Here is a 26,336-nt window from a genome sequence, read left to right on the forward strand (position 1 = left end):
AAAGCACAAAGGCACTGGTGGGAAAAAGATGACCTTTTCAGTAGTGATGGAACAATTGGATGTCCATATGCAAGAAGAGTGAACTTTAATCCATATCTTTTATGACATGTAAAAATGAACTCACATGATCAAAGACCAATGAAAATCCAAAGCTACAAGACTGCTAGAAGAAAACATAGGGTAAAATTTTTTCTACCATGGATCAAGCAAAGATTTCATAGATGTGATACCAAAAGTGCAGTCTTTCGAGCAAGTGGTTTAATTGAACTGCTCTTCAAAGGATGCCACTAACAGAATAAAAAGACCACAGACTGAGAGAAAATATTTGCAAAGTATATTATTTGATAAAGGATATTTCATGAACTCAGCAACATAACTCAAAACTCAACAGTAACAAAAGATACTAAAAATAGGCAAAAGATTTGTACAGACACCTCACCATAGAAAATATACAGGTGACAAACAGATGAAAAGGTGCTCAATGTCATTAGTCAAAAAGGAAATGCAGATTAAAGCTGCAATGAGATATCACTGCAAGCCTTAGAATGACTGAAATGAAAGAGACTAATTATAGGGCATTTCACGGACGCCGAGTCTGCGAGAGCATATGTGGGTGCCAAGCGGGAGGGGACCAGGAAGACCCAGCTGAAGGTGTACGGATTTGAGCCTCAGCATTTCTAACCCAAGATCTAGAAATGCATTGTGATTCCTGTCCATTAGACTGTAAAGTTACGTAGGTAATCTTGGAAACTATAATGACGACTGAGTTGGAATGACCTTTAGGCTATTTTGGACCACTCCAAAGAATGTGGGTTGCTAGAAACCCTCCCAGCTTTACTTTTGTTGAATTTGAAGATCCCTGAGATGCAGGGGTAGATGAGAGAACACTATGTGGCTGCCCAGTAAGATGTCAAATGGTGAAAAAAAATCAGAATCGTGGTCCACCTCCATCTCAAAAGGTCATCACACTTGAAGTGGTTATTAAAGGAGGAGTCCTGCACCTTGCTGCCTATCTCCAAGATAGAGAAGCTCTCCCCCAGTCAGAGCAGGTCTCTTGATAGAGGTAAAAGAGAGGGATCGCTGTCCTAGGAGAGAAATCACGAACCATCCTGGTCTTTCTCTAAGTCTGGTAGCCAGTGTAGGTCAAATGAAAGGAAATAGAAGACCAGTTTGCAGGAGGAGCAGTCTACAGAAAATAACTTCTTTGACAGGAGTATGTACAGAAAATTCAGGTTTTGTTTGAGACTTCATAAGTTTGATGCATTCTTAAGATGTTTTAGTTGTTCACATTTGTTTGTGTCTTGGAACAGTGACACATAAGAGTGTAATTCTTTGTGGTTTCAAATGGATCATTTGAGGCATGTAGTATCAAGAATACTTTACAGTGTCTCCTGAAACACAATTTAATTTGCTTTGAATTTTAGTCTTGCATAGACTGATGATGAACCTCTAATTCCTGTCCAGCTAAAGTGTGATGTTTATGGAAACAAAACTGGCAGAGACTGAAGACTTTTTCCATAGCTGGGATATGGTATGCAGCTGTAGTTAAGCAAGCAGTCTTTAAGAGCTGCTGTGAACACACACCAGCAGGTAAAAATTAAAGCTGCACCCTTAAACTCAATTAGAGGTTTGAGAGTTCCGTAGGTGTTCGCACTGGACAAGAGGTTTTCCAGTTGGTGTTGAATCCTAAAATTTTCAAGAAAGTTAGTTTGCCTTTGCTTTGGGTCAGAAGTTCTGTATGAGATTCCCTGGTGGTGAGATTCCCTGGTGGTGGGCTTCCCTGCTGGCTCAGAGGGTAAAGCATTTGCCTGCAATGCGGGAGACCTGGGTTTAATTCCTGGGTCAGGAAGAGACCCTGGAGAAGGAAATGGCAACCCACTCCAGTACTCTTGCCTGGAAAATGCCATGGATGGAGGAACCTGGTAAGTTACAGTCCATGGGGTTGCAAAGAGTTGGACATGACTGAGCAACTAATGCTTTCATGTGATTGCTGTATATGAATCAGTTCAGTTGCTCAGTCATGTCTGACTCTTTGCAAGCCCACGGACTGCAGCACTCCAGGCTTCCCCTTCCATTACCAACTTCCGGAGCTTGCTCAAACTCATGTCCATTGAGTAGGTGATGCCATCCAACCATCTAATCCTCCGTCGTCCCCTTCTCCTCCCACCTTCAGTCTTTCTGGCATTGGGGTCTTTCTAGTGAGTCAATTCTTTGCATCAGGTGGCTAAAATATTTAGAGTTTCAGCTTCAGCATTAGTCCCTCCAATGAATATTCAGTACTGATTTCCTTTAGGATTGACTGGTTTGATTTCCTAGCAGTCCAAGGGACTCTGAAGAGTTTTCTGGTCCAACACCACAGTTCAAAAACATGAATTACTCAGCGCTCAACTTTCTTTATAGTTCGGCTCTCACGTCCATACATGACTACTGGAAAAACCACAGCTTTGACTAGATGGACCTTTGTCAGCAAAGTAATGTCTCTGCTTTTTAATATGCTGTCTAGGTTGGTCGTAGTTTTATTTCCAAGGAGTAAGTATCTTTGATTTCATGGCTGTAGTCACTATCTGCAGTGATTTTGGAGTAAATAAAGTCTGTCACTGGTTACATTGTTTTCCCCATCTATTTGCTATGAGGTGGGACCAAATGCCATGATCTGTTTTTTGAATGTTGAGTTTTAAGCCAGCTTATTCATTCTCCTCTTTCACTTTCATCAAGAGACTCTTTAGTTCTTCGCTTTCTGCCATAAGGGTGGTGTCATCTGTGTATCTGAGGTTATTGATATTTCTCCCAACAATGTTGATTCCAGCTTGTGCATCATCCAGCCCAGCATTTTGCATGATATACCCTGAATATAAGTTAAAGAAGCAGGGTGACAATATGCAGCCCTGACGCACTCCTTTCCCGATTTGGAACCAGTCTATTGTTCCATGTCCAGTTCTAACTGTTGCTTCTTGACCTGCATACAGATTTCTCAGGAGGGAGGCATACATAAACCCATCTCTAAGAATTTTCCACGGTTTGTTGTGATCCACATAGTCAATAAAGCAGAAGTAGATGTTTTTCTAGAACTCTCTTGCTTTTTCAATGATCCAACCGATGTTGGAAGTTTGATCTCTGGTTTCTCTGTCTTTTCTAAATCCAGCTTGAACATCTGGAAGTTCACGGTTCACATACTGTCGAAGCCTGGCTTGGAGAATTTTGAGCATTACTTTGCTAGTGTGTGAGATCAGTACAATTGTGTGATAGTTTGAACATTCTTTGGCATTGCCTTTCTTTGGGATTGCCTTTCTTTGGGATTGGAATGAAAACTGACCTTTTCCAGTCCTGTGGCCACTGCTGAGTTTTCCAAATTTGTTGACATATTGAGTTCAGCACTTTCACAGCATCATCTTTTAGGATTTGAAATGGCTCAATTGGAATTCCATCACTCCACTAGTTTTGTTCACAGCAATGCTTCCTAAGGCCCACTTGATTTCACATTCCAGGATGTCTTGCTCTAGGTGAGTGATCACATGATCGTGATTATCTAGATCACGATGATCTTTTTTGTACAGTTCTTCTGTGTATTCTTGCCACCTCTTCTTAATCTCTTCTGCTTCTTTTAGGTCCATACCATCTCTGTCCTTTATTGAGCCCATCTTTGCATGAAATATTCTCTTGGTATCACTTATTTTCTTGAAGAGATCTCTAGTCCTTCCCATTCTATTGTTTTCCTCCATGTCTTTGCATTGATCACTGAGGAAGGCTTTCTTATCTCTCCTTGCTATTTCTTGAAACTGTACTTTCAAATGGGTTTATCTTTCCTTTTCTCCTTTGCCTTTCACTTCTTTTCTCAGCTATTTGTAAGGCCTCTGCAGACAACCATTTTGCCTTTTTGTGTCTCTTTTCTTGGGGATGGTCTTGATTACGGCTTCCTATACAGTGTCATGAACCTCCATCCATATTTCTTCAGGCACTGTGTCCATCAGATCTAATCCCTTGAATCTGTCACTTCCACTGTATAATCGTAAGGAATTTGATTTAAGTCATACCTGAATGGTCTAGTGGTTTTTCGTACTTTCTACAATTTAAGTCTGAATTTGGCAATAAGGAGTTCATGATCTGAGCCACCATCAGCTCCTGGTCTTGTTTTTGCTGCCTGTATAGAGCTTCTCCATCTTTGGCTGCAAAGAGTACAATCAGTCTGATTACGGTATTGACCATCTGGTGATGTCCATGTGTAGAGTCTTCTCTTGTTCTATTGGAAGAGGGTGTTTGCTATGACCAGTGCATTCTCTTGGCAAAACTCTGTTAGCTTTTGCCCTGCTTCATTCTGTACTCCAAGGCCAAATTTGCCAGTTACTCCAGGTATCTCATGACTTCCTACTTTTGCATTCCAGTCCCGTATAATGAAAAGGACATCTTTTTTGGGTGTTAGTTCTAAAAGGTCTTGTAGGTCTTCATGGAACCTACAGCTTCTTCAGCATTACTGGTAGGGGCATAGACTTGGATTACTGTGATACTGAATGGTTTGCCTTGGAAACGAACAGAGATCATTCTGTCATTTTTGGGATTTCACCCAAGTACTGCATTTTGGACTCTTGTTGACTCTGATGGCTGCTGCATTTCTTCTAAGGGATTCTTGCCCACAGTAGTAGATACAGTGGTCATCTGAGTTAAATTCGCACATTCCCATCCATTTTAGTTCCCTGATTCCTAAAATGTCGATGTTCACTCTTTCCATCTCCTGTTTAAATCAATTTATCTTGATTCATGGACCTAACCTAACATTTCAGGCTCCTATGCAATGTTGTTCTTTACAGCATCAGATTTTACTTCCATCACCAGTCACATCACAGTTGGGTGTTGTTTTTGCTTTGACTCCGTCTCTTCTTTCTTTCTGGTGTTATGTCTCCATTCTTCTTGAGTAGCATGTTGGGCACCTACTGATCTGGGGAGTTCATCTTTCAGTGTCATGTCTTTTTGCCTTTTCATACTATTCATGGGGTTCTAAAGGCAAGAATACTGGAGTGGTTTGCCATTGCCTCCTCCAGTGGACCACATTTTGTCAGAATTTTCCACCATGACCCATCTGTCTTGGGTGGCCCTACATGGCATGGTTCATAGTTTCACTGAGTTAAGACAAGTTGGTTCATAGTTTCACTGAGTTATGTATATGAATACATAGCTCTTTATAACATTCTTTATTTGGAAATTGGAGACTATTCAAGATAACTGTGACCTCCAGTGTAAGGATATATTGTAGAGCTAAACTTTGAGATACTGTGCAGGAATTTTTTCCATACTGTCATTTGTAATATATTTTGTGAGAATTCTTTTTTTTTTTTTTTTTTGAGAATTCTTGGGATTAAAGTTTTGGTTACAAATTGTTGTTTTAACCTGAAAGCCTGTTTTTTCCTTAAAGAACTAAAATAATCTGAGCTTGGTATCAAGTCTTGGTATAACATTTGTATTGGAAGCCATACTTACATATTTTCTTGTGAAGTGTTTTTAAAAGTAAAATGTTAATATAATTGTGTAATAGTTGATCCTACTATTACCATAGTTCTTGGCCCATAGAAGGCAGTTGGTTACACAAATCTTATTTTGTAAAGAAACACAATTGAGGGTTTTGCATTGAAGGAAGACTTTGGTTGTCTTACCTAAGTGATGGTACACTTTTAGAAGTAGAAACCATTTCAAAATTCATTATATTCAGTGACCAACATTTTAAAATGCAGTTACAAGATACATTATAATTTGAAGTTTCCCTTAAAAAGAGAAAAACTTTTATCACTTCCCACAAATCTTTAAAATTTGCTTCCATTTTATGTAATTTGAGATATTACATGGGAATTCTACATTGATCAATCATGATGTAAAATTCACTCTATGACTCAAAGGTAACTACGGAATTGAATATGGAGGCACACATAACCTTCCTCTTAGAAATGTAGAGGAGTTATAATTTCAAGTTTTTATACAATTAGATTAAATCATAATACAACAACAACAAAAGATTAACTGTACTAAGAATTGACAAGGATACAGACTATATGAATATATTACTGTTGGCAATGTAAGGTGGTACAGCTTGTTTGGAAAGCAGTTTGTTGATTTTTAAACGTTACATGTATACCTGCAATGTGTTATTGCCATGCTGCTTTGCATAGGTATTTACTGAAGAGAAAAGCATATACAAAGACTTGTACTGTAAGTAGTCCAAAACTGGGAATGAACCAAATGTTTGTCAACAGAAGAATTAAAAAACAAATGTGATACAGCCACACAATGGAATGCTGCTCAACAATAAAAAAGTTAAATACTGATACATATGACAACTTAGGTGAATCTCGAAATAATTATGTTGAGTAAAAGAAAGCAGATAGTATATGCTGTATGATTCCACTTACATAAAATTCAAGAAAATGCAAACTGATCCATAGTGACAAAACAGATCAGTGGCTGCCTAGGGTGAGGGGCTTTAGGGAAGGACGAGAGAGAGAGGTTAAAAAGGAATCATCAGTAAAGTGCACTCCATTTTTAAAGTGCACTCATTTCCTAAGACCAGAATGTTTGCGAACCTTTGCCCGGTAGGGTCAGGTGACCCTTAGGCTTGTCAGACATGTGGTGGTGAAAGTGTTAGGCTTCATTCTGCAGGGTGGAGCAGGATTTGAGAGAATTGAATATGTATTTTAGGAAGATAACCCTGGCAGCATTGTAAGGGGTCCCAGGGAGGGGAAATTTAGAAAAGAACCAGTTAAGGGGACATTACATTTGACCTTGACTGAGGTTCGAGGTAATAGGAAGCAGACTTGACAAAATTGATAGAATGTGTCACCAGTGAGAGGGAAGGGAGAAACCTGCCTGGTATTTGGGGGACAGGTGGGGGTCATCATATAAGATCGAGAATCCTGAAGGAAAACAGGTTTGGGGCAGGAAGGAGGTGGATAGACTTCACTTTCTTAAGGTCGAGGAGAGTCTTTTTAATTCTAAAAGTAGTCTAATTTATCAGTTTTTTCTCTTAAAAAAATGAACTCTTCCTGTCTTTCATGTTAATTATATTTCGTAAAAGATTTTATTTTATTTGTTTAAGACTTTTCCTCCCTTTGTCTCTAGATATCATTGACCCTGCAATCCTGCGCCCAGGCCGCCTGGACAAAACACTTTTCGTGGGTTTACCACCCCCAGCAGATCGTCTCGCCATCTTAAAAACTATCACAAAAGTGAGTAAAGGAAATGGTACATTTTTGTATATGTTTCTGACAGTTTAAATAAAGATAGGTTTAAATATTTGTCCAACCTGTATCTCCCAAAGGAGAAAGTGAACTATTACTTATAATTTTTTAAATTAATGTTTATTGGGGTGTAGTTGCTTTACAGTGTAGTTTCTGCTCTGCAGCTAAGTGAGTCAGCCGTATGTATACATCTGTCCCCTCTTTGGGGATTTCCTTCCCGTTTCGGTCAACACAGAGCACTCGAGTCCCCTGTCCTCTATGGTAGGTTCTCCTTAGTTGCCTGTTTCATATGCAGTACCAGCAGTGTGTGCACATGTCAGTCCCGGTCTCCCGTTCCCTCCCACCGCCCTTCTTTCCTCCTTAGCACCCGTACACTTGTTCGCTACTGCTTGTGCTTTGCAAATAAGATCACCTTTGCCATTTTTCTAGATTCCACATATATGCGCTAATAGACGATATCTGTTTTTCTCATTCTGACTTCACTCTCTATGGCAGTTTTTAGGTTCATCCATTTCTCTACAGGTGACCCAGTTTCATTCCTTTTTATGGCTGAGGAATATCCCATTGTATATATGTCCACATCTTTATCCATTTCTCTGTTGATGGATATTTAGGTCATTTCCATGTCCTGGCTTTTAATAGTGCTGCAGTGAATATGGCGTGCTTGTGTCTTTTTGAATTATGGTTTTCTCCAGCTATATGCCCAGTAATAAGGTTGCTGGGTCATTTGGTAGCTTTATTTTTAGCTTTTTAAAAAACCTCATACTATTCTGCATAGTGGCTATATCAGTTTACATTCCCACCAGTGGTACACGAGGGTCACATTTCTTCACACCCTCTCCAGCATTGATTGTTTGTAGACTTTGATGATGGCCATTCTGACTGGTGTGAGGTGGTACCTCATAGTTTTGATTTGCATTTCTCTTGTAAAAGTCGCAAGATTACACAGAACTATATTTAAAAAATCTTAATGACCCAGATAACCACAATGGTGTGGTCACTCACCTAGAGCTAGACATCCTGAAGTGTAAAGTCAGGTGGGCCTGAGGAAGCATTACTATGAACAAAGTTAGTGGAGGTGATGGAATTCCAGCTGAGCTATTTCAGATCCTGAAAGACGATGCTGTTAACATGCTACTGTCAATATGTCTGCAGTTTTGGAAAACTCAGCAGTGGCTCCAGGACTGGAAAAGGTCAGTTTTCATTCCAGTCCCAAAGAAGGGCGATGCCAAAAAATGTTCAAACTACACACAGTTGCACTTGTTTCACAAGCTTATAAGGTTATGCTCAAAATCCTTCAAGCTAAGCTTCAGCAGTATGTGAACTGAAAACTTCCAGATGTACGAGCTGGTTTTAGAAAAGGCTAAGGAACCAGAGATCAAATTGCCAACATCCATTAGATCATAAAGAAAGCAAGGGAATTCCAGAAAAACATCTACTCTGCTTCATTGACTGTGCTAAAGCCTTTGACTATGTGGATCACAACAAACTGTATAAAATTCTTAAAGGGATGGGAATACCAGACCACCTTACCTGTCTCCTGAGAAACCTGAATGTGCATCAAGAAGCAGCACTTAGAACTGGGCATGGAACAACAGACTGGTTCAGAATTGAGAAAGGAGTACTACAAGGCGGTGTATTGTCACCCGGCTTATTTAACTTATATGCAGAGTACATCATGCGAAATGCTGGGCTGGATGAAGCACAAGCTGAAAACAAGATTACTGGATGAAATATCGGCAACCTCAGAAATGAAGATGATATCACTCTAATGGCAGAAAATGAAGAGGAACTAAAGAGTTTCTTGATGAAAGAAGAGAGTAAAAAAGCCGACTTGAAACTCAGCATTCAAAATTTAAGATCATGATTTCTGGACCGATTACTTCACGGCAAATAGAAGGGGAAGAAGTAGAACCTGCGACAGATTTCATTTTCTTGGGCTTCAGAATCACTGTGGATGGTGACTGCAGCCATGAAATTAAAAGACACTTGCTCCTTGAAGGAAAGCTATGACAAACCTAGACAATGTATTAAAAAGCAGAAACCTCACTTTGCTGACAAAGGTCTGTGTAATCAAAGCTATGATTTTCCAGGAATCATGTATAGATGTGAGAGTTTGACCACAAAGAAGACTGAGCGCTGAAGAGCTGATGCTTTCAAACTGTGTGCTGAAGCAGACTCTTGAGAGTCCGGTGGACTCCAAAGAGATCAAACCCGTCAATCCTAAAAGAAATCAACCCTGAATGTTCATTGGAAGGACTGATGCTGAATCTGAAGCTCCAGTACTTTGGCCACTTGATACAGAGAATTGACTCACTGGAATAGACCCTGAAAGATTGAAGGCAAAAGGAGAAGATGGAAGCAGAGGATGAGAAGGTTGGATGGCATCACCGACTCAGTGGACGTGAATTTGAGCAAACTCCAGGGGATAGTGAAAGACAAGCGAGCCTGCTGAGCTGCAGTCCATGGGGTCGCGAAGAGTTGGACACAACTTAGTGACTGAACAACAACACAGTGAGGCCCCAGAAAGCTCCCTGCCTGCTTTCATCATTTGACATTATGGCAAAAAGAAAGTCTGTGAACCAGAAAGCAGACTTCACCAGACACTGAACCTACTGGCATGGCTTAGAGTTGGACAAAGAGTCGGACGTAACTTAGTGACCGAACAGCAGCCATGATTATCCTGGAGTCTTGTTTTTCTGTTGATCCATCCTGATCAAAAATGGGCTTGTTTGATGTTGGTGTTCTGTAAAAAAGTGTTTATGTTCAACAGAAGAGCACCACTGCCTAGCTGTGAGCCCAGCCAACTCATAGCAATGCCATGGGCCACTTGCTGGATGTCAGGGCCTGCTTTTCTCTGTCTTGGTGGCTTTATATTTCCAGATTTTTATGTCATCAACATATAACTGTATGTTAGGGGGAGGGGTGTGGAGAATTTTTTTCTAAGCAGAAACATAAATGTTGAGGTTAAAAGGGAAAGGCCTAGAATTTGCTAGAAAGGCTTTTTGGGCAGCTTCCATGCACAAGGTTGTGACTGTTAAAGGAAAGAAAAAGCAGAAGACTGATAAACATCTGTACAGCTTTGAAAGGAACTTTTGTGGACTTGTGGCTTAGACTGTTATAGTGTCAGTTCTCAACATCTGTCCATGCTAAAGGCTAAGGAGGGCTGTGGGCCATTTTTTCTTAGACTTTGTTTTTGTAGCAGTTATGAGTGCGTCTTGTTCTCAGACCCACTCCACAGGAAGGAACCCGCTCAGGCCTGGGCAGCTGGGCACATTTTGTTTCCCTCTGAGGAGAGCTCCTTGCACTGCATTTCATTCACATCCTTACCTCACTTTTCCCCTCCAGAGGCCTGGAATGTTTAAAGATCTGTGTCGATGGCTAAAGCTGAAGCAGGCTAGAGGGAGGGAAGCAGCATCTCACTTTAGGGCAGAGTCCACAAGGCGGACCTGCCCCCACAGGTTGTCTTTATAAAGACTCAGCCACAATGAGGAGAGCTGGCATTTTTAATGCTTAGTAAGCCATGGTATTTCAAAGTGTGCTGGCTTTTTACTTAATGTCCCCAGATTGTCTTATATATACTCTTTCCATTTTTTTCCAATTAATACTCGAAATATTATGGTGAGATTAGAATAAAATTCTTCAGTCTTGGTCTGAAAAGTGTGAAAATCTGCAGATCAGAGCAACTTTTCAGTATCTCTTGGAGCCTACGTTTCTTAAGAGAAAAGTAAGCAACGACATACTGCTTCTTTATACTTTGTATTTGGTGATTCTGGTAATCATGTGGTAATGAGAGGCTTATCACTAAAAACCCCCTTAGACAAGTGGAATTTTTTTCTTTCGTAATTTTCATTTCTTCCCTATAAGTATCATTAAAACTTACCCTTATCTCAGAAAGCCAGAAAGGTTATTTGATGTCTGCCACATGCTTGGAGATAATTATATGCAATCTTTAAAATATATGCAGTCTTTAAAAATTATATATAATTTTATAAAATTATAAAATTAAATGCAATCTTTAAAATTATATGCAGTCTTTATTGTGCAAAAGCTTTTAAGTTTCATTAGGTCCCATTTGTTTATTTTTGCTTTTATTTCCAATATTCTGGGAGGTGGATCATAGAGGATCTTGCTGTGATTTATGTCGGAGAGTGTTTTGCCTATGTTCTCCTCTAGGAGTCTTATAGTTTCTGGTCTTACATTTAGATCTTTAATCCATTTTGAGCTTATTTTTGTGTATGGTGTTGGAGAGTGTTCTAGTTTCATTCCTTTACAAGTGGTTGACCAGTTTTCCCAACACCACTTGTTAAAGAGGTTGTCTTTTTTCCATTGTATATTCTTGCCTCCTTTGTCAAAGATAAGATGTCCATAGGTACATGGATTTATCTCTGGGCTTTCTGTTTTGTTCCATTGATCTATATTTCTATCTTTGTGCCAGTACCATACTGTCTTGATGACTGTGGCTGGAAATAGAACTGCCATATGACCCAGCAATCCCTCTCCTGGGCATACACACTGAGGAAACCAGATCTGAAAGAGACACGTGTACCCCAGTGTTCATCGCAGCACTGTATATAATAGCCAGCAACCTAGATGCCCATCAGCAGACGAATGGATAAGAAAGCTGTGGTACATATACACCATGGAATATTACTCAGCCATTAAAAAGAATTCATTTGAATCAGTTCTAATGAGATGGATGAAACTGGAGCCCATTATACAGAGTGAAGTAAGCCAGAAAGATAAACACCAATACAGTATACTAACGCATATATATGGAATTTAGAAAGATGGTAACGATGGCAACGATAACCCTTTTTGCAAGACAGAAAAAGAGACACAGATGTATAGAACAGACTTTTGGACTCTATGGGAGAAGGCGAGGGTGGGATGATCTGAGAGAACAGCATTGAAACATGTATATTATCAAGTGTGAAACAGATCACCAGTCTAGGTTGGGTGCATGAGACAAGTGCTCGGGGCTGGTGCACTGGGATGACCCAGAGGGATGGGATGGGGAGGGAGGTGGGAGGGGGGATCGGGATGGGGAACACATGTAAATCCATGGCTGATTCATGTCAATGTATGGCAAAAAACCACTACAATATTGTAAAGTAATTAGCCTCCAACTAATAAAAATAAATGGAAAAATTAAAAAAAAAATTATATGCAATCTTTAAAATCCCACTGAAAGACCCAAAATTCTCAGTGTTTTTAAAATGTGCTCCAGATGACTAAAACATAAAACATCTCACCTAGAAGTATAACTGTTAAATTTTCTTGAGCTAAGAATATCTGATAGAATGATAAGTGATATTTATTAAACTCTCTGTTCTAGGTACTTTACATATATGAATATGCTTAATCCTTGCAGCTGCTTTTTGAACTCTGTGGGCTGAATATTTAAATATTCAAATGAATATTATTTCCATTTTACTAATGAAACTATCTCTCGACAAGATACAGAGATGTGTGTTTCTTTTTCTTTTTTATTGTATTGAAGTGTAGTTGAAGAATCCATCTCCCAAACTCTCCATTTTGCAGCCTAAATATCTATCCCCATTAAACTCCCCATTCCACCCTCCCCCCACCCCTTGGCAACTACCTACTTTCTGTCTCTATGAATTTGACTACTTTGTCAGCTTCCCTGGTGGCTCAGGTCTCCTGCAATGCAGGAGACCCAAGTTCATTCCCTGGGTTGGGAAGATCCCCTGGAGAAGGAAATGGCAACGCACTGCAGTATGCTTGGAGAACCCCACAGACAGAGGAACCTGGCAGGATACAGTCCATGGGTTTGCAAAAGTCAGATTCTTATGAGACTGTTTCTCTCTAACAGTTCCTTTGACTCATCTTTTTCTAGTCATGAAATTATTGAGACATCCATTAGAGCTCTATTAAGAGGGGCTTCGCTGATCTCTCAGATGGTAAAAGAATTTGCCTGCAATGCAGGAGACCTGGATTTGACCCTTGGGTTGCGAGGAGAAGGGAATGGCAACCCACTCAAGAGTACTTGGGAAATCCCATGGAGAGAGCCTGGTGAGCTGTAGAGTCCATGAGGTTGCGGAGTCAGCCACGACTGAGCATCTAGCACTTTCACACTTTCAAGAAGTGATAAAATCAGTAGTGAAAAGGACAAGTATAAAAAGTTATAAGTATTTTCATACACATGTAATTATTATTTTAATAAATGAGCCTCTGTAGTATTTACATATTTGGTTTTATAAGCTTACTAATATTCCCCTTAAATTTTTTCTAATTGCTCCCACTTGACAATAAATATAATTAACCTTTGATTTTACTTCTTACTGAAGGTCAGAAACATTTCCACATTTCAGTTAGGAATAATTAGATTTTAATGATCCCAAGATTCCTCAGTCTGCATTTCTACTCATTGGAAAGTAATGTTGCTAGTGAAACTTTTGGAAGTATCTTATGTTGACCACACCACAAACACCCCCGAAAAAAGGACAATTTATTAATTTTTTCCAATTGATAATATATTGGGAGTTAGTTTCTCTTAAAAAAATTTCCTAAGAACTAGAAAATTTCCAAGAATTGATTATTCTTCTAAAATATTGCTTTTAGATAAGCATTTGTTTATTGTGTTCCTTTATATATTGAGCTTTCTCAAAATATTTAACTCAAAAGAGTGCCTTGAATATAGGAAGTTGGCAATTGCTCCCGGTATGTAGTTGTTAAGAAAAGTTTCTCCTCTAGGTTCTCATAAAGAAAGCACTCAGATGTGATAGATGTTTTTGATAATATCCATGTCAAATAATAGCACAATAATAACACAATAAACACAATATAAGCTTTTCAGTACTGAAGCTGGTGGTTGTCCTTACATAACTAAAAACGGGTTCATTAAAAACAACTTGATGAAAGGTCAAAGACATGCATTCTGAGATGCGTGGGCCTCTGTGAAAGTCCAGCTTGACCCAAGAACAGAATTTAGAATTTGAGAAATATAATAAAAGAATTATCCTCAGGTATTCCTCCATGAGTTGATTTCTTATGATTGAGTTTTTGATCAAAACAGGACAGTAGATAGTCTGAAGTAAAATTCTCTAGCAGCATAGGGAACGTCCATATGCTGGGTGACAATCACGGTAAGGTTGATGGTTTCTCAGGAACATTAAAGACTCTCATAAGGGCTCAGGCCTAATGAGGAAGCCTCTCGTCCCACCCCATGCTGCCTCCTACGGTGGACTGGGACTCAACAAGGCAGTGTTCTCAGGCTTTCCCACTGTAGACATAGCTTGGAAAGTCCAAACATTTTTCTCCATCATGATAAATCTTTATTACATGTTCATCATCACTATTTAAACAAGACTTCCCCTCCCTCTCTTAATTGTAGCACCAAATTATCTCTATTTAACTGGTAATAAGATCCTGGGTTTTGGGGGGTAATTCCCTGGTGGCCCAGTGGTAAGAACTTGGTGTTGCCATGGACTTGGGCCCAATCCCTCATCTGGGAACCAAGATCCTGCCTCCTTGAATCCCTGCCTACCTCTGCCCCCTGACAAAATTGAAAGCATTGATACTAAAAGGAACCTTCAGTTCAGTTCAGTTCAGTCGCTCAGTCGTGTCCAACTCTTTGCGACCCCATGAGTCTCAGTATGCCAGGCCTCCCTGTCCATCACCAACTCCTGGAGTTTACTCAAACTCATGCCCATCAAGTCGGTGATGCCATCCAGCCATGTCATCCTCTGTTGTCCCCTTCTCCTCCTGTCCCCAGTCCCTCCCAGCATCAGGGTCTTTTCCAGTGAGTCAGCTCTTCACATGAGGTGGCCAAAGTACTGGAGTTTCAGCTTCAGCATCAGTCCTTCCAATGAACACTCAGGACTGATCTCATTTAGGATGGACTGGTTGGATCTCCTTGCAGTCCAAGGGACTCTCAAGAGAGTCTTCTCCAACACCACAGTTCAAAAGCATCAATTCTTCAGCACTCAGTTTTCTTCATAGTCCAACTCTCATATCCATACATGACCACTGGAAAAACCATAGCCTTGACTAGACGGACCTTTGTTGGCAAAGTAGTATCTCTGCTTTTTAATATACTGTCTAGGTTGGTCATAACTTTCCTTCCAAGGAGTAAGTATCTTTTAATTTCATGGCTGCAGTCACCATCTGCAGTGATGTTGGAACCCCAAGAAATAAAGTCTGACACTGTTTCCACTGTCTCCCCATCTATTTTCCCATAAGGTGATGGGACCAGATGCCATGATCTTAGCTTTCTGAATGTTAAGCTTTAAGCCAACTTTTTCACTCTCCTCTTTCACTTTTATCAAGAGGCTTTTTAGTTCTTCTTCACTCTCTGCCATAAGGGTGGTGTCATCTGCATATCTGAGGTTATTGATATTTCTCCCGGCAATCTTGATTCCAGCTTGTGCTTCTTCCAGCCCAGTGTTTCTCACGATGTACTCTGCATATAACTTAAATAAGCAGGGTGACAATGTACAGCCTTGAGGTACTCCTTTTCCTATTTGGAACCAGTCTGTTGTTCCATGTCCAGTTCTAACTGTTGCTTCCTGACCTGCATACAGGTTTCTCAAGAGGCAGGTCAGGTGGTGTGGTATTCCCATCTCTTTCAAAATTTTCCACAGTTTATTGTGATCCACACAGTTGATGGCTTTGGCGTAGTCAATAAAGCAGAAATAGATGTTTTTCTGGAACTCTCTTGCTTTTTCAACGATCCAGCAGATATTGGCAATTTGATCTCTGGTTCCTCTGCCTTTTCTAAAACCTTAGGGGTCACTTAGTCTGTCTAGTTTTACATGCAACCGGAGAGAGAAAGGGAAAAAAAGCACCAAAATTGTCTGCTGAGGTCACGCAGAGAGTTTATTTTCCCATGTTTATTTCACAGGTCAGAGTTTCTTGAATCTGTGATAGATGGACATTTGCATTTTATCATATAATAGCAGCTAGCATATGTACAGTTTGTGAAATTCTTAAACATACCCAGCTGCAGGGACACCTGCTGAGCATGTGCTAGAGGAAGGTGATGGCTCAAGGTGCTGGGTTGTCTCACCCTCTGCTGGGAGCGCCTGCTGAGCTAATATTTACATTTGAGGTTTAGTGACATATGTTTATTTGCTGTTTTCCTATATATATATTTCTTCTTAAACTGTGTCCATGTAATATTTGCTACAAAGGAAAGACAATATGCAGTGTACGTATAAGTTATAAATCAGAATAATAAAGCACATATAAGCCTACTGTCTAACATCGTAAACTTTGTCACTAAAATCTGTTTTATTTGCCTCTGCAGTGTAAGTCACTAAAAATGTTATTAAATATGTACTGTATGCATGCAAAGTACCATGTTAAGTGTTGTTGTTGAAATTTGAGACTGTTCTAAGACTAATCCTTTCTAGCATCTCTTGGTATGAGCTGGAGTGGAGTTGGCGTCAGAATGAGGGTTAAGTTTTAGATAAAGGGTTGGAAAAGAAGACGTCGAGCACAGAGGGCTTTAGGCTTTTGTGGTAGAGCAGTTTGCTTGTTGTTCTCTCCTGGCCACAGGCAATGTTACTTCTCCCTTCTGAGCCAACCTCACACTAAAACTAAGGTAACATATATACATCAGGACTAGTTACTGCTTGTGTATTTGCCGTATTTAATCAGGCAAAGGAAATGTGACTCTTCACCTTTGGAAAGATTGAGGGTGTTGGGTTTCGTTCTTGGTGTTTTGTTTTTGGCTGTAGTGCTTGCACATTTTTCACACTTTACCAGCATAAATTGTTTGCCTTTGGCTTTCCCAAGTTTGGGATCTGCTTCTTAACCTCATTTCTCAAAACTGAGATTTGTAAAAATCTGTAACACTAGTCTGAGAGTCAGTTATATTCATTCAGTCAAGCAGCCGTTACTATCTGTTTAGAACCTATTATGTGGGGAAATACTGATCTTTATTAGCACCACGCTCTAACCAACTGAGCTAACCGGCCACCTGATAAATACTGATTTTTAAAGTCTCAACTGAAGTGGATGTTTCTCTCTCACTTAGAATGGTACAAAACCCCCACTGGATGCAGATGTAAACTTGGAAGCAATTGCTGGTGACCTTCGCTGTGATTGTTATACGTAAGTATGTCAGTCTCAGATCACTTAACTCTCTGAGGCCCCGTTTCCTCATGTGTAAAATGCGGGAGAGTGACAGCAGTAGGATTAAGTTAGGAGTCCTGTAAAGCACCCAGGGGCTGGCTCTTCCTCCTTCTTAGAGACAAAACCACCCATTTTGAGGCTCTGAGGAGTTCTCAGGAATAGGGACGTCCTCTCGTATGTCAACCGCTGGTGTTCAGCCACCCTGACGACCATCACTGCCCTTCACAGCTTGCCTCTCTGTCCTTCCAGAACGTTGCAGGAGACATCTCATTACCAGCTGCCAAATTATCTAGGTGCTTCAGCATTTAAAAGGAAATAATCTACAAGCTTTTCAAGCCTCAGAATGCATTTTTCATAGCATACCTGTTAATATCTACACAATCTATATGAAAATGGGAGGTCAGATATTTCTACTTTCATAGTTTGTTGTGGTTATGAGTTTTTGTTGTTTTCTTCATTATCATGAAACTTCATTATAGTAACTTTCCCAATTTTGGCTCACAGGGAAGGAAATGAAATTCACATTTAACAGGGCACATCTGTCCCTCCATTTTTTTTTTTTTTTAATGAGAGGGTGAACCTCAAAACATGTGGGATCTTACTTCTCCAAGCAGGGATCGAACCCTTACTCCCTGCCGTCGAAACATGGAGTTTTAACCAATAGACCACCAGGGAGTTCTCCTCTGGCTTATTTTTAAAGCCCTGTTGATTGTCTACAATATACTTGGTGTTCATGATATTCCTGTAGCTCAAGGCCAAATAAATGTGCTTTCTGAAGCTGAGTCAATCAAGGAAGGTGGTGTTTTAATCTTTGAGGTCTTCTAGAGTCTATTGTTCACAGTGTAAATTTATATCCAAAGAATATAGCTACTGATACTGATACTAGCACTCAGTTCTTTCCAGTTCTGGTTGAATAATTTCACAATACTGTCTCATGAGATGATTATACTTGAAACCATGCTACTCACTTTTAGGGAGTGTGGCCAGGATCCAAAGTCTAATTTCCAGTTTTTTCATACGTAGACATCTTACGGATCTGAGCCTTGATCTTAGTTCTGCTACCGCAACCCCAGTGCTCCAGAGAAATTTGCTGCACTCTGGTCAGGACTCTTGTCTCACTTAAGAAAGCGGTGACTGTCTCAGTGAAGGGGCAGTGGTCAGTCCCAGGCCATGGTGTTGAAGCGCCTGTGTAAAAGCCCTGCATTACCTTTAAGGAGAATGTACCTTTTCCCCTCATTGGGAATCAAATGTGTGCCAGTCTATAGTTAATGAACTTACTGCTAAAGAAAATAGGACTTAAGTGAATAGTTTGCATATTTGAGTGCTAAAATCTGAAAAGATTTTCAGTTGGTAACAGAGGCAATTTTGATGCAGAACTGACCCTGGGCCAATCTTTTGGATTATACCACATAGGAGGTTATTTATTAAATGGGTCAGAGTTAAACTTGAATGGTATATGTTTTAGGTTTTAATACCACTGTCATCACAGGGACTGTGTAATACTGCAGCCTTCAGCTACTTGTTACATTAGTTAATGATGTCTCTGCACCAGTGTTGATTCAATTTATGGGGTTTCCCTGATGTCTCAGACAGTAAAGAATCTGCGTGAATGCAAGAGACCTGGGTTCAAGCCCTGGGTCAGAAAGATGCCCTGGAGAAGGGAATGGCAACCCACTCTGGTATTCTTGTCTGAAGAATTTTATGGACAGAGGAGCCTGGTGGGCTGTAATTCATGGTGTTACATAGAGTTGGACACGACTGAGTGACTAACACTTTCACGCTTTTCACAAAGAAATGAATACCCTAGCATGTATGTGATTGTTAAATAATATTACAAACCTAACACCTAACCAGCAGTAACATTGAGTTCAGTTAATAATTTAAACTAAATAATATTAGGTATGTGAATTATCAGTATTATATATTAAATAAGTTTGTGTAGAGATGAGGATTTTTTTTTTTAAGATGAGGTTTTTATCTCCCAGTTGAAACCCTTTCTCAAAGAATCTCTAAGAATCCTGTTAAAAGATGTCATGTATTGAAACACCAGTCAACCCCAACATCTTTCATTGAATGCAAGAACCATGCTGATTGAGCATATTATTACACAGACCAATTAAATGAAGACTTGTTAGTTCTTGTCATATTTTAAGTAATTTATGATGTGTCAATTCAGCTTGAGCTTGAATCAAGTGCATCAGACACTTTAGCCTTTGTATTTTCCTTTTTTGAAGTAGGGGTCATAAATGACTTTTTATATAAGCTTAGTTTAGACTTTAGGTAATATACTAATGGTATATACTTGTAATGGGCCAGTTTGTACTTTAGCATGAGCCTTGTGAATAAAATTTTACAGTAAATAATGTGTAAGTTGCTTTCTTCTGACTGTTTTAGACTTTTTATATTAACATTGCTATCTATAGTGATTAGCATGAGAATATTTGACTCACTACATGTTTCCTTCATAATTTCCTTTCTTCTAAAACTTAGAAGTATTTTGAGTAAAAACTAAAAGCTCTTTCCTAGTGACCATGATTGGTTTATCCCACCTTTGTTGGTCAGTTTCTTTCCTGAATGTTTAATATGTAACTTAAAAAGAAATTACAGGACTTCCCTGGTGATCCAATCCAGACTCCAGCTTCCAATGCAGGGAGCACAGATTCGATCCCTGATCAAGGAGCCAAGATCCCACCTGCTTCTTGGCCAAAAAAACAGAACATAAAATAAGCAATATTATCACAAATTCAATAAAAAGACTTTCAAAAAATACATTTAAAGAAAAAAGGAAATTGCTTTCAGACTTTTTTCTGGGCTTTTGCACAGTGTCTAAGAATAAATGAGTTAAGAGCTCTTCTCTTATTTCAGAGGTGCAGATCTTTCTGCTTTGGTACGGGAGGCTTCTATCTGTGCCCTGAAGCAGGAAATGGCAAGACAGAAGAGTGGAAGTGAAAAAGGTACAGTTCTCTCCAGAATCTCTCAGTCCTAGTTAATTATCACTCTGGGTACCTAATGCCACTGTTAACCTGGAAAATGACCATTTTCTAGCATCTATCATCTGTGATATTAAAACTGACATTTTTCTGATGAGACCTTTAGCAGCTGTTCGGGAATATTATATAACCTCTGTAGCTGACAGCTATAATAATAGCAGTTACTTGGTGCCTTAAACAATGTATTCTTTCTTTGCTTATCATCATATGAGAATGTTTAGAGTAAGGCTATGTAGCTACATACACTGTTTTCATCATGAGTTTGATCTGTTTATCAGTCCTGGAAAACCTCCTCATTCTTTTGTTAGGGTGATACCTACTGTTAAAATGTAACTTAACCTGAAGAGCTTAGAAAACACATAAGAAATGAAAATTGAAATGACTTTCCATATACTTATACTTTCTTTTGGGACATCTCAACAGCTTTGTACTGTTCTTCACATTTGACAGTGTATTTGAGAATACCATTTGGGTGTGTGTAGATGAAAATGATTTATTTGTGACCTGCAGTCTGACTGCCAAGTAGAGAAATAGCCTCTGCTTTGCTTGGTTCCTGGGAGAATTGTTGGATCAGTTGCAGTGTGTGGCCGTCTTTGAACATAGATATTTAGTACTATCGAATACTTTCTTCAGAAAGACCTGCCTTTTCCTCCAAACCTGTACTTTCATCTCAAGTTCAAACCTGTATTGATCTCCTTTTATTCATTAGGTTTCCCAGAAGATGTTTCTTTATTTGTGTTTATTTCATTTATTCTTTTCCCTTTTTTCTTTGGCTACCAGGAATCTTGGAGCTAACTTTTGTTTACAGTTACAGCAGCATATGCTTAGCTTAGATTTATCAATACACATATCTTCTTTTTTTATTATTTTTAATTATTTAGGCTTTACTTTTTAAAAATTTATTCATTTTTAATTGAAGGATAATTGCTTTATAATATTGTGTTGATTTCTAGCATACATTATCATGAATCAGCCACCAGTATGCATATATCCCTTCCCTCCTGAACCTTCTTCCTACCTCCTACCCCATCCCACCCCTTCAGGTTGTCACAAAGCCTTGGTTTGAGTTCCCTCAGTCATCCAGCAAATTCCCACTGGCTACCTGTTTTACATATGGTAGTATATATGTTTCTATGTTACTCTTGCCATTTGTCCCACCCTCTCCTTCCCCCACCCCCTTTTTTATGTTTAACAAACATTTATAAGGGAGGAAAATGCTCCAGACTAAGAAGTGAACCACTCTTACATACACAAACAATTTTTTAAGGCAAAATGTACCCTACGGGACCAGGAAAATCTAACCTGCCATAGAAATCAGACAGGTGAAATACAGTATAATAGAAACAAAGATGTTCTCTTTTCCGTAAAACCAAGTTGATGGATGCTAGTAAACTTAAATGCATATATAGAGGCTCCCAGACCAATCTGCTGTCTAAATTCCTTCCAAAGTACCATTTCAGAGACAAGAAGGAGGGGTTTAGAGGGGACAGTCTTTAAATCACCATTTTACCTTCAATTCTTTGCTCCACTGACTTCTGAGAGTTTGGCATATTAGGGATCTTCAAATTTAAAAGAAAGGCCAAAGCTTGACTAATGCGATCTAAGAAAAAATGGTATAAATTCCAAATGCCTGTGCAGTTTTCTATAGTTTCCAGCATTCTGCCTTGAAAATTTATCAGATTTAAAACTTAAGCCACAAAAAAAAAGACAAAAGTGAAAAAAAAAAAAAAAAACTTAAGATGGCATAATTTTAGGAAAAAGCATTATCCAAAATATGAATTAATTAAGGTAACACTAAAATCATATACCCTAAATTCAAGTCTAATGCCATTTTGTTGTTCTGGGTTACTTGATGTGTAGGATGATGTATGCAGATATTAACTTTGTTTTTGAAAAAACTTGAAAATTTTCCAGTGTGATTCTATCTTAAGTTTCCTCGGTATACATTCAGGAATCTCCCTCTTTGAGGTTGAGTTCTACTGATCACCAACATGGTCCTCTTAAACATAGGTCTCTGTCCATCATCCCCCTCCACCATGGTCTAAAAAATGTTCCATCTTCCTTAGTTTGGGGCCTGATACAGCCAGAGCTGAAAATAAGTATACTTCACCTTTGCTGATTTCCATATTTCAGCTTAATACAAATAGGAGTCATGGCATTGACTGACCTCTTCTCTGTACAGCATTACTTTTGCAGTTATTCTACTGTATTACTTTTGCAGTTATTCCACTACTATTCTATTTTCCTCAGAAATATTAAGATGTATGTGCTTAAATATCTTAATGCTATGCGTAAGAGCAAGACTTTCAGTAAGAAGTATTAAGTTGGAAAAAAAATAATAAACCTGAAAAACTAGATGTTTTCTTGTTTTTAAAGAAAAAGGGCTGAATTCCCTGGTTTCAGAATTAAAATTTGACTCTAGTTTAAATGTAAAAAGAAGGACGATAGATGTACTTCTTTGTGTCAAATTTCACTTAAACTTTAAAGTATCAGTGCAGAACAGAAAGAAAGAACTGGAAAGAAAAGATAGATATATGGCGCCAGTTATTATTTAAGATCAAAATCAAAAGTATATCAGGAATTGGCCTCTTTTAGGGAGTCCTTAAAAAAAAAAACAACACTGTCATTTGGAGTAGCCACTGCACATCAACTTTGAGATTTCTTTAAGTTAGTATTCTTGTCTAGCTAGCTATGTGAAATTTTTCAGAGTAATTTTACTAGGAGGTAATTGGATATCATTTGGTACCTTCACATATGACACTGACATGGAATAACAAGTTGACAGGTGGGAAAAGGGAGGAAGGAAGACCCACAGAGTATAAAGTGAATTATAATGTGTAAAAACTTTTTAAAAAGTAGGGCTGAAGAATTTGAAACCATAAGAACAAGCTATGTGTATACATATATATATCTAAAAAACAGTTTTATGTCTTTAAAATTAGAATGTTATTTTACTTTAAATGTACAGCATGCAAAATGCTTTGTAAGAGTAGAATGCGGGGGAAAAAAAGAGTAGAATGCATACAACAATATAAATTTTCACAATTTTTTAGTAGATGACTGTTCTGGATCAAAAAATTAACGTTCCAAACACTTTGATCAAATGTTTATTTTTTTTGTTTCCAGCATTAGAATTTGCTATAATAAACTTTAAATAAGTTTCTAGACACCGACCTAGGTCCTTAAGCACTCACATACCCAGCAAAGAGATTATTCACCCAGCCATCACACTTGCTTGGACAATGCTTACTGGACAATTTAAAGTGTATATGAATTGTTTACAGCTGTAGTTTTACACTAAGTTTTCAATTGCTGAATTACATGTTTTTTCACCTTGATACCTTATGATCATTAGAAAGCTACTTACTTACATAATGTTATAATCACACACTATGCTAACTGCCTATATGTAACTACAAGAAACTTGTTAAAGACACACTGTTGACTATGATACTTTACAGAATCGTGGCTACAAGCTTCTGCAAATGAAGTTTACTTCTCTCAAATCAAGAAATATCCCACAGTTCAGATTTTCATAAATAGTGCTTCTTTTAAAATAAAAACAAACATGTTGTCTTGTCTGTAAAATTATATTTCTAGTCCACTTTATAGAATGTTAGAATGCTTATAAATGCATTGTATGCTGTGTGCTCAGTCACTCAGTTGTGTCCGATTCTTTGCAACCCCATGGATCTGTCCATGGAATTTTCCAGTCAAGAATACTGGCATGGGTTGCCGTTTCCTCCTCCAAGGTCTCTCTCCAACCCAGAGATTGAACCTGCATCCCTTGCATCCCCTGCATTGGCAGGTGGATTCTTTTTATCTCCTGCTACTGCTACTGCTAAGTCACTTCAGTCGTGTCCAACTCTGTGCGACCCCATCCTTGGGATTCTCCAGGCAAGAAGACTGGAGTGGGTTGCCATTTCCTTCTCCAGTGCATAAAAGTGAAAAGTGAAAGTGAAGTTGCTCAGTCATGTCTGACTCTTCTCGACCCCATGAACTGCAGCCTACCAGGCTCCTCCGTCCATGGGATTTTCCAGGCAAGAGTACTGGAGTGGGGTGCCATTGCCTTTTATCTCATAGTGAAAAACAAAAAGCAGTCATCACACTGGCCCATGGAGCCATCTAGGGCTATTTTATATTTCCTACTGTTAGAAAAATTGAACTAAATAAGGAAAAAAAGCAAAGGACAGAAAAGAAATTTTACAAAATGGCAACTAGCATGACCTAAAAAAGAGTTACTAAAATATCTTCCTTCAATTCGGTAACCAAGCCCTTTCTGGAATGAACATTTACAGGTAACTAGGTTAGCAGAGTGTTCCTCTTAGTGCTCGGGGCAAAAATACAAGGTATGTTGAAATAACTTCTACCTTTGTATAAGGAAAGACAGACTTTGAAATGGAGTGACTTTTAAAAACCACAAACCTGTGTTTAGCCAGAATGTTCAAGATTGACAGGTTTGATGGAAGGAAATCTTCACTGGCAACTAAATTAAAAATGGTAATCTTATGGATGCCAATTGTTTTTACCATTGTGAAGAAAGGAAACTTGATTGCAAGGTACAATAGACACAATCTAAAATGAGAAATTGTGAACAATTCAAGTAACTAAAATGTTTCCTTTTGAAACACTGAAAGTGTGAGTTCCAAATTGTTTGAACTTGTAACATGTCTCTTAGAAGTATAAAGGTTGCTTTAGTTCTGTGGACCATTGAATTGCCCTTTAAGTAAATATTGCCTCTATCTTAAAAAAAAAAAGAAAGAAAGAAAGAAACGGCTTCTGAATGGCATGAACTTCTTCATTGTGGGGAAATAGACTTGGCAAACTTGTTTCTGAGGCTCCCTCCAAGGAGATTGATTCATCCCATCAAGTCTATAGTATCTCCAGATCTGCACGTCAGACTTCAGAAGTCTGTCTACTTCACCTCCTAACATTTTCTCCATGCTTAAGCAGAAAAGTCTCTAGTTCTGTTGGAGTCTTCGCATCTTGAATTTCTCATAACATGTATTCAAAATCTTGTTTTTCCAAATATCTTGTTAACAGCTCATCCATTGAGATCTACTCCTTGCTTAAAGCTCACTTTCCCTAATCCCATCCTTTACTGATGGGTTGTTCTCCAGGAGGTCAGTAAGCTGCTGTACTTGTTCTGGCTGAATTGCCCTGAGAGTGCTTCTGAGGTAGTGTAGATGAGCAATGCTGCTGCTGCTTAGCTTGTTGTGTCCGACTCTTTGCGACCCTGTGGATTGTAGCCCGCCAGGATCCTCCCTCCATGGGGATTCTCCAGGCAAGAATACTGGAGTGGGTTGCCATGCCCTCCTCCCGGGGATCTTCCAGCTCAGGGATCGAACCCAGGTCTCCCACATTGCAGATGGACTGTTTGCCGTCTGCGTCCCCAGGGAAGCCCGAGGAACGCTGAGACCATGTCTGATAAGACGCTGTCACACAGGGACCTAGGCTGTCACAGTGGATGGCCTGCTGTTGAAGGAAGGCCCGTACAAGTGGCTGCTCTCGTCGCTCCTGACACTGCTGCCGTATCCTCCAGTAGTGTTACACAGACTGGATTCTGTCTAGTGGTGATGCCTGCGCCACTGCAAGCAGCCTCAGCAGACCCAGAAAATCAACATACATATCTTAATCATGAAGTCCCTGAGTTTTTTGGTTGTTTAATTTGAAGATTCAGTTCTATGAACTTTTTTTTCAGTCATTTACTTATTTATTTATTTTTATGGGTCTTTATTTTTTTTTTCCATTTATTTTTATTAGTTGGAGGCTAATTACTCTATGAACTTCTTTTATGTAAGCTGTTTTAAGTTTGTTTTGAAAGTGGGTGGGATATAATTCACAAAATTAGGATGTCATGTAAAAAATCCTTATGTGGTGGTATGCTGCCTGAGAGCTGAATGTGATAATTATCTTTGGATTTGTTTGTCACTAAAAGTTAGCAGCCCTCTGTGTATGTATTGACTGCTCCTAATAACTGGTGGGCTGTCTTTTTATAAATGTGCGTAACAGACTCTGACATCCCTGC

The 26,336-nt window shown here is 39.1% G+C and overlaps 1 protein-coding gene and 1 pseudogene across 7 annotated transcripts in view; both read left to right on the top strand.

Moving 5' to 3' along the window:
- The window catches only part of NVL (nuclear VCP like), a 113,331-nt gene that overhangs the window by 48,833 nt on the left and 38,162 nt on the right, over positions 1-26,336 (top strand). For all 7 annotated transcript variants that reach the window (XR_011490395.1, XR_011490396.1, XR_011490397.1 and 4 more), the window contains 3 exons: positions 7,099-7,205; positions 17,221-17,297; positions 20,184-20,272. Coding sequence is in view for 2 of the 7 variants with exons in the window: in XM_020879474.2 (XP_020735133.2) it covers positions 7,099-7,205; positions 17,221-17,297; positions 20,184-20,272 (273 nt within the window). In the remaining 5 variants the exon portion in view is untranslated. The remainder of the gene's footprint in view (positions 1-7,098; positions 7,206-17,220; positions 17,298-20,183; positions 20,273-26,336) is intronic.
- LOC110128617 (serine/arginine-rich splicing factor 3 pseudogene) lies at positions 696-3,137 on the top strand (annotated as a pseudogene).

Source organism: Odocoileus virginianus, chromosome 11, assembly GCF_023699985.2.
Source record: "Odocoileus virginianus isolate 20LAN1187 ecotype Illinois chromosome 11, Ovbor_1.2, whole genome shotgun sequence".
NCBI lineage: Eukaryota > Metazoa > Chordata > Mammalia > Artiodactyla > Cervidae > Odocoileus > Odocoileus virginianus.